Below are 12,951 nucleotides of genomic sequence, written 5' to 3' on the forward strand. Positions count from 1 at the left end.
ATGTAATATGAAGCATGACCTCATGATGATACCCAAATCGGCTATGTCCCACAAGCGAGTTGGTTCATGGATGATTTTAAATCGAGCTTGAAGCACTACAAAAGCACGTTCGATGTCCTTCCGACATGCCTCCTGATGTTTTGCAAATAACTTATCGGGTTCACTTTGAGGAAGTCTAATTGATTTGACGAAAGTTTGATAAGAAGGGTAGATACCATTAGCTAGATAGTATGTCATATTATAGGGACGTTGATTCACAAAGAAATTCACCATTTGAGCTTTTCCCTGTTCTAGATCATCAAACACCAGTGACCGGTCTAGCACGTTGATATCTTTCAACGTTCCTGGACATCCAAAAAAAGGCATGTCAGATCCATAGATCATGAGATGCAACTGCTTCAAGAATAACTGTGGTTGTTCCCTTATCCCCTGGTAAATTGACCTTCCCATGCTTTAGGACAATTTTTCCACTCTCAGTGCATGCAGTCAATACTCCCGATCATCCCTAGGAACCCCTGCATTTCACTAACATGTAGTATTCTTTGAAGATCATCTTGGGTTGGTGCTCTTAGGTACACTTGCTTATACAATCTTATAATTCCTGGACTTTTGTCAAAACATCATCTTCCGACCAACCGCTTCCTTGCAAACGCTTAGCGCCATCATAAGCACCAACAAATTTATTTATTAATTTGCTCATATAATTAAAATGGTTTCGGCATGCAACTACATCACGCGGAGAATCGAATGAGCAATGCTCATTACAATACTCAACAATTTTACCCCAATATGCTTCACTTGTCTGGTTTCTCCCGACAACAATGCATGTTCCATATTTTATCCACCTACTAATTAACACCAAATTTTGTTCAGTGTTCCATGATGGTTGCTGGTTTTTCTTGCTCTTAGGAGTTGTATCCTCTGGAATTGGAGTGACTTCATTAGCTCTTGTCATTCCACCACGATTTATTTGTGATGAAAATTCAGGATATTCACCAACACTCTGAAAATTTTCATTCACCATTGACATATAACCATTAAATTGGGGTGTTTGAGATGGATATCCATCATAGATCTATAATATGAATTAAAGTTGTTTGGAACCGAGGATGAGTGATTGAAATTTGAGGCAAAACCAAAATTATGCATGTTTTGAGGATGTTGGTTGGGGAGTTGATTTGGGTTTTGAGGATGTTGGTTGGGAAATTGATTTGGGTGTTGATAATTGTTTGGATTTTGGTAGCTAAATGGGTAATCATAAGAATTTTGGGTGTTGAATTGATTGTTATTGGGATCCATTTCACTAAATAAAGACTAAAACTTCAAAAGAAAGCTAATAGAAAGCTAATAATAAGAGGTTGGGAAATTGATTTGGGTGTTGATAATTGTTGGGATTTTGGTAGCTAAATGGGTAATCAGAAGAATTTTGGGTGTTGAATTGATTGTTATTGGAATCAATTTCACTAAATAAAGACTAAAACTTCAAAAGAAAAACTAATAGAAAGCTAATAATAAGATTAAGAGAGTGAAAAACTTGGTTTTTTTTTTCTGTGTCCAAATCAAATGATCCAAGTCTCTATTTATAGAGAGAAAAAATCACGAATTTTGGTAAAAAAATAAAAAATTATTTGCAATGAAATAATTGAGTGCAAAATATTAAGATGATAAAAATCCAAGCAGCCAATCGAAACGCGCTACGTGTCCTGTCTTTATCCATTTCTCTTTCTCTCTCCGGAACTCCCGACCGCTCACGCGCCCTGTCTGCGCGTGTATCGCACACGCCTGCTTCAGCAAATTCCAACGTGCCACGTGTCCCCTCCGTGTCAGATTTCAACATGTTTAACTCTTTCATCTCCTCTCACCTCCACATCATTTTTTTTTCATTTTCAACACCCACATGCAATGGTTTCAACATGTTGAAGCGTGGTTTCAACTACCCATTGCACTTGGTCTTATACATTGAAGTTGGTTTGGAATTCTATATTGCTAAGATTGTGGACTATTTGTGTTGGAGTATCATTGTTTTATTAACTAATTTTTTAAAGTGAGATTTAAGTCCATTTAACATGGTATGGTATGAGAGCCAAATTATGTAGCACATGAGAGAAATTTGACCCAAATCTAATATAAGTGTGAGCGTAAGTATTGAAATCGTAGTAGTTTCTTGTATTGTCGGTTTCTTACAATATGTGTTTGGGTATGCTCATTTTATGAGCTACTAGCTTTTTAGAATGAGACCCAAGCTATTTTTACATTCTATGTTTTACAATATCTTGTTTTTTTTCCCGTTAATTTCATAATTTTCTTTACAAATCTATGCTTTACAACCTTCATTTTCTTTTTCTTCATAAAACAAACGCTCATCAAACACAACTAAGATAACGAAATAAAAAAAACGCTCATATGTAAAACATAATTTTAACATTTTTTTGTCTAGATGGTTATCTTTAAAACATTTCTTTTTAGTTGGTTATCTTACTTGTGTTTAATGAGTGTTTGTTTCTTGAAGAAAAAGGAAATGAATGTTGTCAAGCATTGCTTGGTAAAAATGAATGAACATTTGTAAAACACAAGCTATGTTTTATCAAGTTAATTTCATAATTTTTTCACAAAACAAACGTTCATCTCACTTCTTACTTTACTAGTTCGTCGATCACTAATCATGAGGATATATGGGTACAATAAAACTCTCCCGGACATGCTTGAACTATTATCAATGTGGATGACAATTGTCTTGGTAATCATATCTGAGCTGATTATGGAGGCTTGTTGCGACATCCTTCGGAGTCTTGGATCTTAAGTCTTTCGGGTTATATTGTGGGTGCCCTTGATATTCTTCTTGTTGAGCTTCATGATGTTCATAAGGGACATCAATTGATAGGAGATCCATTGTGTTTGTAACCTCAAGGAGCCAACTCTCACATATCACAAATATGTTACCTTGATTCAAGATATTAAAGATCTTTTTTACGTTCATTGGATCATTTCTACTGCTCATATCCTTCGTAAGAAAATATTTGCATCGACTTCTTGACAAAGTTTGGTGCTTCCTCTACCTCGGATTTCATAATTCTCACATCTCCTCCGTCAAACTTACCAAACCTCCTCTTAGCCGACTCTGTGGGAACTTGATTATGTGGATTGTAGTCTTTTCTTTCTATTTTTCTTTTTATGCTTTTCTTTTCTTAATATCATTAATCTTTTTTTTTTTTTGTACAAATCAATATTCATTTCATCCACTTTACACAATAATAATTTGCTCATCAACCCGTCAAAAATTATATAATTATTCATCAACCATTAGTATTACATACTGTAGATTCTAAAATGAGTTGCTCGATTTTAAAAACTTTTCCAAAAAATTTGCATGCTACTCTGCAGCAAAGCAATGGCAAAATGACAATATTATATATATCACAAACATCAGTCCAAGTTATGTAATCGATCATTACAATCTACAAAATATCTAACTAAGGGTAGAAAAACATGGATCGCACAACTACCTTATCGCTTAAAGGTTAGTGATGGAAAAATAAAGAAAGTAAAGAGTTGTTGACTTGAGTTGATTGTAAATACCATAAATACTTTTGTCCTGTTTTGAATTTATGTCCTATTTATCTAGTCTCTAGCTTGGCCTTTGCTATTGATGTGGACTTTCAACAATAATATTTACATCATAGATGACATATAGTTTACCTAGCATGCTACAATAATATTGACACTGTTATTTATCAATGAATGTTATGCCATAGACAATTCCACAGTCTAGACAGAACCAGTAGAGGACAATGATTGTTGTTTATATGGTCAACGGATCTTATTGGAAACATTATCAGAAATAAAATTTGCTTAAGGTTCTTAAGTTAATTAAGAACCTTTTCTTAAAGAGTATCACCACATGAGTATGTCTAGCAATCTAACCGACACTCACATGTAATAGTCTCTTTATGAAACAAGTTTTGAATATCATGATGTAATTTCTGAGTTGTGAAATATTACAAATTTACGTTCTTAAACAATCATACCAGAGAGGAAAATTGTTGTACTCGATATGACACAGTAAAACTTAAGTAAAAGAGTTGCAACTTAACTCCAACTTGAGATGCTTTTACTTCTCTAACATAATGTGGTTAATGTTGGACTACTTGGTGCCCATTTAGAGGGATGTTTGATGGATCAAAATCACATCTGCACACTATTCAATGTAAGTCTGCCGTGATTTTAAGAAGCTGAGAATTGGAGCTTCTGCATTAAAGTGGTTTTTTTGCCGTAATTTCAAGCAAAATGTGATTTGCAGACGTCCTTCCAAACATGCATTGAGTATAAGAGAGTGATGTGCTATCATAGAGCTACTTATTGTTGTGTTTTAATCTACGTGACAAAAACTAATATTGTCAAAAGTTAATTTTAGTTTTTTATTTATTTTTTCATAAATATGAGTGTAAAAATCATAGTTGATGTCAAAAGTTACAAATTGAATTAAACAATAAATATGAGTGTAAAAATCACATTTGATGTCAAAAGTTATAAATTCAAATTTCAAGTTAAGCTCAATTCACTTTCAAAGAAGTTAAAATCAATTTCAACTGACATCATCTAAATATGTTAAAATCAATTTACGTGTCTAGAATCACTTTTTTCCTGCTTACCATAAAACCAAACATACAGTTAAAGAAACGTTGTACAACTTCCTTTCACTGTTGCCAAAACATACTAGAATTCATGTCCAAGATTGGTATTTGCAAACGTTAACTCTTCTTAGTGAGGAACTTTACTCATTCATCTTTACCTATGGGAATTAAAAAAATTAAGAGAAATGGAAAACAAAGAAAAAATAGAGTCGGTGGGATTGAGTGAAAAAGAAGATAGAATACACAAAGGAAATGGAGAACAGGAAAAGGGCAAAAATGAAAGTTGCTTTGTTACATTTTCTCTTGGTACATTATTTTGTTTCTTTCTATCAATGGCTCAAACAAGTAGGGTTTTCTCTTCCACTCCAAAATCGTGACTATCCTAATAAACGAAAATATTAAAATCAACATGCTGTTTTCCATCCAAGCATTTTTCATTCTGCCTGATTTTATCAAAGTATTGGTCAAACGAAGCTTTTCATCCAAGTATTATTACCCTACTTGTGAAGTTATTTACACAGACAATAATGTAGTTGAAGAAGCCTTTGTAGCCATCATTGCAAATCGTTTTCTTGACATGTGCATAGTTGTTAATTGTTATTATTGGAGACTGCTTGATTGCTAGTATCTATTTTAAGAGTACAACCATAATATATTTCTTTTGAAACAAAATAGTAAATTTCGAGACTTACAATTTGGAGGCATAGTTGTGTAGACGTCAATGAATATGGTAGTAAGGACATAATGGCACATGGCTAATGCTGAATCTTAAATTGGGTGTATAGTTCAAAACTCTACAGCAATTTGCATTTATAGAAAAACATCATGTGGGTGGCCTCCAAAAATTTATACTTGAAAGGAGACATTTTTAATTGATGATCCAAGGGCATAATTTTTCTTCATAAACCTACTCATATTGCCTACGAATATACAAAAATTATACCCTCATATACAAGGAATGGTACAAAAAGACTAGATAACCAAAGATGAACAACCCCCTCTAGATTCAAGTTAATAGATCATTTATCATAGATGATACTAAGTGTCTGTTTGGTTTGGCGGTCTCCCACCCAAACGTGCTTCTCAATGTGTTCCAGACGTGGAAATAGAGAAGCTAGTAAATAAAGCTTTCACATTAACATGGGTTATTGCCGCAAGTTTGCAAAACGGGACACCGTTCCAAACACATGCTAAATCTAGAACTCAGTCTCTTTCTGGAGCCTCACCAGAATTTCTTCTTGCGCTGAGGTTTCCCGCGTATGACCATACCTTCTCATAATCAGTCGAAGCCAACTTTCCGGCCTTGGAATCTTTACCCTTAGCGTTCCTCTTTACATCATGTGTCCTGCGTGGACTGCAAGGACTCCCACTAACAGGAGAGGAGGAACAGAATGATGGGGTAGCAAAAGGAGAGGCGTATGGGGTATGTTGAATTGAGAAGGGGCTGGGAGTCATTCGCTTTTGAATAGGCAGACCACCAAAACCTCCCCTGCCGAACAAGATAGAATCTGCAGCTGCACTTCGTTTTACAGTATCGTCTACATAAAGGACATCATCGATCCTGGCCATTATGTTAAAGGCCAAGCTCTCCATCACCCTGGAATAACTCTCAAGAATAGACTGCCCTACATCCTGCAAGGAAAACAACGTTCCAAATAAGTTTATTCATTGATTTTAAGCTCCCTTGTCCCAATGCCCAACCTCTGTAACCATACAGACTAGAAGCCATGCACAAACTTATCACATAGACATACAATGATCAATCGTCAATATGGATGATGAAACTGAAAATGCTATTTATACTGCACTTGACCTCAGCAAATTCTTTTTATTCTCACAAAATACAGGCATAAGGGAACCAAGAAACTTAGAAAATGATATCTATGTACCGATGCCAGGATTATATCTTCTGCTGAAACTTTTGAATGCTAATTGGAACAAACTAGAAATAATTTCCCGATCAGATGCACCTAATATATTGCATATTACTTCAACACAATCTACTAGCAATTATGAGTGAAATGTATGATGCAGATCAATAGAACGAATTATGAGTTTTATCCCAACTTTAAGAGGGAGAAAATGTACCTTATTATACTGTATCTTGGCCATGTCTAGCGCTGTTTGAGGAAGCCCGGGAAATCGGCGTTTCAAGCTTTGCAGTAGTGTCTCTGCCCGTTGGACAAGAAAGTGGTTCTTCTCACCATCAGCGACAAGGCTCTTTACCTTTCCACCCCAAGACCGTCTGGCTTTCCCCGATTTTTTAAGTTTCTTATAGTCTTTCAACCTCCATACATGTATAGCAGCCTCAATTCTATTAGCTATATCTTGTGTGTGGTGCTCAGATGATAAATCCAAGCAATCCAGAAGACATTCAGAGGAAAACTGACCAGCAGTTATGTACCGGTATATTATATCCCCAAGACAAGCTTTGCCATTCTGCATTGGTAAAACCAAAAAGGCATTTTGAGTTTTCATCCAATTTTAGCGAAAAAAATTCAAAACATTCTACCAAATACTAAACCATTTTTGAATTCCACTTCAGCTTATTGAAGTTTTGAACCATGGATAAAACTGATTTCAGCACTAATTAGAAGTACTTGCAACTCAAACATGCATAAAAGAAGTGATGTCTGTCTAGTATGGACCATTGTAGCATGATATAATCATATTTTACAAAATATAAACCGAGTACCAAACCAAAATTAACCATGAACACAGTTTATTTCCTATATGCAAAGCAAAGTATTATTACCCTTGGCAAGGATTCTACATAAGCAGCAGGAATTTCCATTTCAGCGAGAACAGAACTATTAATCGCCATGGCAGCCTTAAGTATCTGGTTCGTACAATCCCTACACTGCTGCAACCTTTTCCTATCATCCTCACATAACCCATTCGGCGGAAGCTTAGGAGAAGGAAGCCACCATTTCTCTTCTTGCCTAACAGAAGGTCTACCATAATCATCACAATCCTTAGAATCACCCAACACAATCCCTCTATCAACATACCAAAACTGAGTATCACAAAATCCATCCAACATACTAAGCAACATTCCATCAAGCTTCTTCAAAGCAGGAAGATTGATGTACAAATCAGAGCGAGGCCGCGTCGCCATCACTTCATAGGTTCCACCACCTGGAAATTGCTGCACAGAAGGCACCAACTCGACTATTGAATCACTCACGCAAAGTAGCCATTCCATTTCCCTTCGCCACATTGCTTTTTTCTGTGGTGCTAGTGGCTCCAACCTCCATAATTCACCAAACACAGTCGCTGCAATTACAATTTCAATTCAAAGTCATGCACAAAAAAAAAAAAAAAAAAAAAAAAAAAAAAAAAAACACATATCATACATACAAAAATGCATTTCTTTATTAACCTCTAAAGCACCGACAATTCTGAACGAAGATGTGTGTCTGAGACGTGTTGTGTCACTGATACAACACCGACACATCTGATTACATAGAATTACTCATTACTTCAAATTATTATTATCAGTGTCGTCGACATGTCAGTCTGCGTGTCCGTAATTCATAGTTACTAACATGCAAAACGCGAAAAAAAAACAAACTAACCGGAGAGATTTGTGATGGCATTAGAGATTGCAAGTGCAGTGCAAACCCCTTTTCCACCACCGGACATATCTTCTCCTAAAAGCAACTTTGCAAAACGTTCCTTCATCATTTCAACTTCTGCAAAATACAAAAACACCGTTAACACAATTCACAATTTCAATCTCAGAATCTCATACATTTTTCATGAATAGAAAACATAAAGCAACAACAATTGTACGAAAGAGAATAACATGAATGAGCACTCTACCGGTCAAATCCAAGTCACGTTTGTGATCCCAAACAGCAACATCTTTCCCACCGATGACCGGAAGCATAACCTGCGCCGTCGCCGGCAAGTTGAAATGAGCGGCGAGCTGACGTGGCGAGAGATTTGCCGAGCTGGAAGCTCCTTCCGCGTCGAAACGTCGGCCGTAGAAGCTGCTAGAACTTTCCGATTCGCTGATGTCAGCACTCGGACTGTAACTTCCACATCGCTCTGAAACATCTTCCGACGAAACACTTCCCATTTCTTTACAACAGCAAAATTTTACACAGATCTTAGTTTGGTAACGCACATTTCAATAGCTATGGTAACAGTGAAGATAATAATAAGAGAAAATGATATAAATGGGTAAGTAAAGCGAGTGAAGAAGATAATTTCAACGTTCTCTTTCACTTCTTATTCCACTCACATTCTTTTTCTTTGTCTTTGTTATAAGTATTTGTTAAATTCTTTATTTTACTCTGTCAGTGTTGTTGTTGAGGTGTGGACCTGTGGAGTATAGTGGTGGTGATGATTTGATGAAGGCAAAAGTAAACAAAGAGACGCCGTTTGCAGGGATTGTCTTTTCCGTAACCGAAGGTTAAGCACCCGACACGCTCTTTATCAGTGGGGCCACTTTTCGGTGTGATGACGTGGATTGTTTTTGTTGGAGGGTTTTGGCTCTGTGGGCCATTTTTGAGCGCGAAACCGTTGATACGATATCAAGATGGAGGGAGTTCGACTGGTTTAGGAAACGGAACCAAACGGCCGTTAACTGTACGTTGGTATCCGTGTAAAGGAATGTTAAGGAGTGCCCAATCTCATGAATTATTGTTTTTTTTCATTTATTTATTATTGCTAATATAGTTTTTCTTTTCCTTTTTATGATAAACAAAAAAGGCTATAAAAACAATAGGAGAGGTACCTTGTCAAAAAATAAAAGCAAATAAGAGAGGTACTAGACCATAGTATTAAATAATGATTGTTTGATATTGCTCTAAAGCATCCACAATGGAGACATTTATTTTTGGGTTATTAAATGAATCTCACGTGTATACATCGCTCATTTATAATTTTTTAACAGTAGTATCTAATAATTTTTGTATCTTAAGTAAGACCCCGGGTCTTATAAGACTCTGAAAAAGATTCTCCTCATTGGGATATCTAATAGTTAAGACCCTTCCAATGGAGATGGTCTAAATCCACTGGCTGAGGCATTGTAAATTTATAAAAAAAAGTACCTCATCCGTCCCATAATACATGTCACAGTTGATCATATTACGTATGCCAATGTATAATTTTGAGCTTAAATATTTTGAATAATATGTTAGAAAAAATCATGAAAATATGATATTTTGAAAATACTCATCGAGACGAATCTAACGACGTCTTATATGATATTATTTATCTTTGTATTTTAGTAGAAAAATATGGTCAAAGTAATTTAAGTCAAAATTGCAAAATTTCAAGAGATTAATTAGAATAGACTGACGGTGTAAAAAACTTTATACAATCAACCAATTAAATTCACCTAATTAGACACACAATATTATCTTTTTAGCAAATTAGACACATAATCTTAAGTATTAAAAAAAGGAAAAAATAAAATAAAATATAGATAATAAATGTCATATACCACATTTAATTTATTAGCCTAAAACAAGGGGAATACAACATCTGCCTAAGTCTACCTCTTTTTTTTTTTTTACCAAATTAGACACATAATCTTAAGTGTTAAAAAAAGGAAAAAATAAAATAAAATATAGATAATAAATGTCATATACCACATTTAATTTATTAGCCTAAAACAAGGGGAATACAACATCTGCCTAAGTCTACCTTGCTTTCCCTAACCTTCTTTTATCTTTGTCTAGTTCTCGTCAAAAATTCATCACAAAATGATATTCCTTTCGTCCCTCAATACTTGACCTACTTGATTATTTCACATAGATTAAGAAAAATGCAAAGATGAAAGAAAGAGAATGATATTTTTACTGAATTGTCCTTGTTATTATTTTGAAACCTTCACTTTTAAGTAATGATTACTTTCTTTGTTCCACTAGAAACTTTTACATGGAAACCACAAAAAGTATTTATAAGGGGTAAATTTGTCAAATTCTGCTTAAAAATCTGAGAAGGTTAAATACTGTAGAACAAATATTTTTTTTCAAATAGGTCAAATATCGAGGGACGGAGGAAGTGATAATTTCTATGATCTTCGATTTTCTTATTTTATAACAGCCATCAATTTTGTTTCAATTTTGCTCAATAAATGGAATTGATTATTATTAGCCTAAAACAGAATTAGATAACGTGCTGATAATTAACAAAATATTCATCGAATATCAGCTTCATAATTCATGAGATTTTTAAAACTAAAGGGGTGAGAAGGAGAAAAAACAATTGAATTTTATCAAAGGAATCTTGCAAGATCGATGTAATGAAATATAACCATTAATATTTGGCAAATTCTATGGTACACACAATATTTTAAGTGTACCAGTATACCAAACATTAAATTAATAATTAAATTGATTATTTTTTGAAGAAAAAATAATTATTTTCTATCATTAACAACTATAATAATTAAATTTAGATATATTAAGAAACATGGGTAGAATGCAATAATTGTAAAATATCTCATTTGATTTTTTTTTCCTTTTTTTTAACACTTAAGATTAAGATGATGTGTTTAATTGGATGATTTTAATCGGTTGATAGTGTAAAGTTGTTTTACACTGTCAGTCTATTCTAATTAATCTCAATTTTCAAATGAATCATCTATTGTGGAACGGAGGAAGTAATAATTAGATTGTATATGTAACGAGTTGCCACACTAATTTTTAAATACTAGTATATCAAAATTTTAGTCTCTCTATCTTAAAATAATAGTCATTTAAGGTTGTGTGTGATTTTTAAAGAAATAGTTAATTGTGTTAACTTCAAAGACAAAATTAGTAAATACTCTTATTAATTGTAGTTAGTAAACAATATAGTTAAGTTTGATGAAATTCAATAAATAAGAGTATAATAATGGAAAAAAATAATAAATGTTGCATTGATATTCTAAATCGACAATTATTTTTTTATCGAAAAAAATTAAAGAAAAACAATTATTTTAAGACAGATGGAGTAAAATACTTTCAAATTATCCATTTCGTTAAAAATCAAACTCGTATTCTTTTGAACAATTATGGATTTCTTAACAAATTTCCCTTAACATTTTCCAAACTTTAACACACATTTAGTGTGTGTTTGGTTTGACTTCTTTCTAGCAAGAAGCACTTCTACAACACCTGAAAAGTCAAAATCGAGTTTTGAATCATGTTTGGTTTGGCTTATCAGAATTGCTTCTACCCTCCAAAAGCAATTGTGGATGAAGCTACAATTCCTAACTTTTGAGTTAACTAAAATCAATTCTCCATTAAATTTTATATTTTGATTATTACAACCCATTATTTTCCTTTATATCCCTTGTTAATTCTTTTTTTTTTTTTTTGTATTTAATTTGAGGACCAAATTTAATCAAAAAAATTTAACGAACCAAATTAGCCCCATAAAATATTTATGAACATGAGTTACCAAGTTTTGAGTTTTTTTTTTTTACAATATTTCCGTTCAGATTTGCTGTATTTTTTTTCTTTTACGCTACATTTTATCATTTTTGCCAACCATCACTATTATTATTTTCTTTTAAAAAAAACTCTATTGTTATTTAACTTAAATATATTTTATCAAAAAATATAAAATACATAGAACAAATATTTTGTCAAAAAAATTTGGTTTAACGGTCGTATTTATTATTTTTTAAATTAATATGTAGGAAAAATTACTTATTTACATTAAATAATATATCTACCTTTAATATTGATCTGCACATACATTCAACTACTATGCCATTTATTTTTATTTAATTATGTCCATTTTAGTAATTATACATTCAAAAGCAATTTGATCAAAATTATCTAAACAACATTCATTCTTTAATCAATTCCACATTATTGTATCCAAACATAAATAAATTCTCTGAAAACCAATTATGATATAATCAATTTTATAAGAAACAATTCGTGAGAATCAATTCTATTGAAAGCTAAATCAAAAACACCTTAATGGAATGTTAACGTGTGTTGCAAGTGTTTTTTTAGTTCAATACATTCCAAGTTTTTTTAATTAGAGTTTATTGAAATCAGTGGTCACACACAAGAATTAAGAATGTAGGAGTGGGGACTTTGTTCCAAAAAGGTTTAATGAGAGAACATGCATATGATCATGGACGGATCGATGAACGAAAAAAAAGGAAAAAAAATTGGCATGGCGCAGACAAATCTGACATTGTGTGAAGCAGAAGTTTCCCACTCTCATCACGTTACTCTGTGAACGGATGAGGTTGGTGTGTGTAATGCAGTGTTGTTGCATAGCAAGAACAGCTATTGTCCTTTGTTTTATTGCATTTTCATTGCCTAGGCTTTTCTTCACTACTGCTACATGGTACACTTAT

At 33.4% G+C, this 12,951-nt stretch overlaps 1 protein-coding gene across 1 annotated transcript; it reads right to left on the reverse strand.

Annotated features, from left to right (window-relative positions):
* Window positions 1–5,387: 5,387 nt before the first annotated feature.
* LOC25492858 (rop guanine nucleotide exchange factor 1) lies at window positions 5,388–8,982 on the reverse strand. Its single transcript, XM_013601119.3, has 5 exons — window positions 8,457–8,982; window positions 8,210–8,326; window positions 7,387–7,907; window positions 6,720–7,070; window positions 5,388–6,263 (listed from the first exon to the last, which is right to left on the reverse strand). Exons 1-5 carry the CDS (start codon window positions 8,713–8,715, stop codon window positions 5,835–5,837), a joined length of 1,677 nt encoding a protein of 558 aa, XP_013456573.2. The 5' UTR covers window positions 8,716–8,982; the 3' UTR covers window positions 5,388–5,834.
* Between the last annotated feature and the right edge of the window lie 3,969 nt (window positions 8,983–12,951).

This window comes from Medicago truncatula, chromosome 4 (genome assembly GCF_003473485.1).
Source record: "Medicago truncatula cultivar Jemalong A17 chromosome 4, MtrunA17r5.0-ANR, whole genome shotgun sequence".
NCBI lineage: Eukaryota > Viridiplantae > Streptophyta > Magnoliopsida > Fabales > Fabaceae > Medicago > Medicago truncatula.

Excerpts from the sequence above, each read along its gene's own strand:
- LOC25492858 (XM_013601119.3), bottom strand. The coding sequence starts at position 8,715 with ATGGGAAGTGTTTCGTCGGAAGATGTTTCAGAGCGATGTGGAAGTTAC. Across the intron at positions 7,071-7,386 it reads ATGTAGAATCCTTGCCAAGG|AATGGCAAAGCTTGTCTTGG; the intron begins GTAATAATACTT and ends TTACCAATGCAG. Across the intron at positions 6,264-6,719 it reads CCAAGATACAGTATAATAAG|GATGTAGGGCAGTCTATTCT; the intron begins GTACATTTTCTC and ends TTTTCCTTGCAG.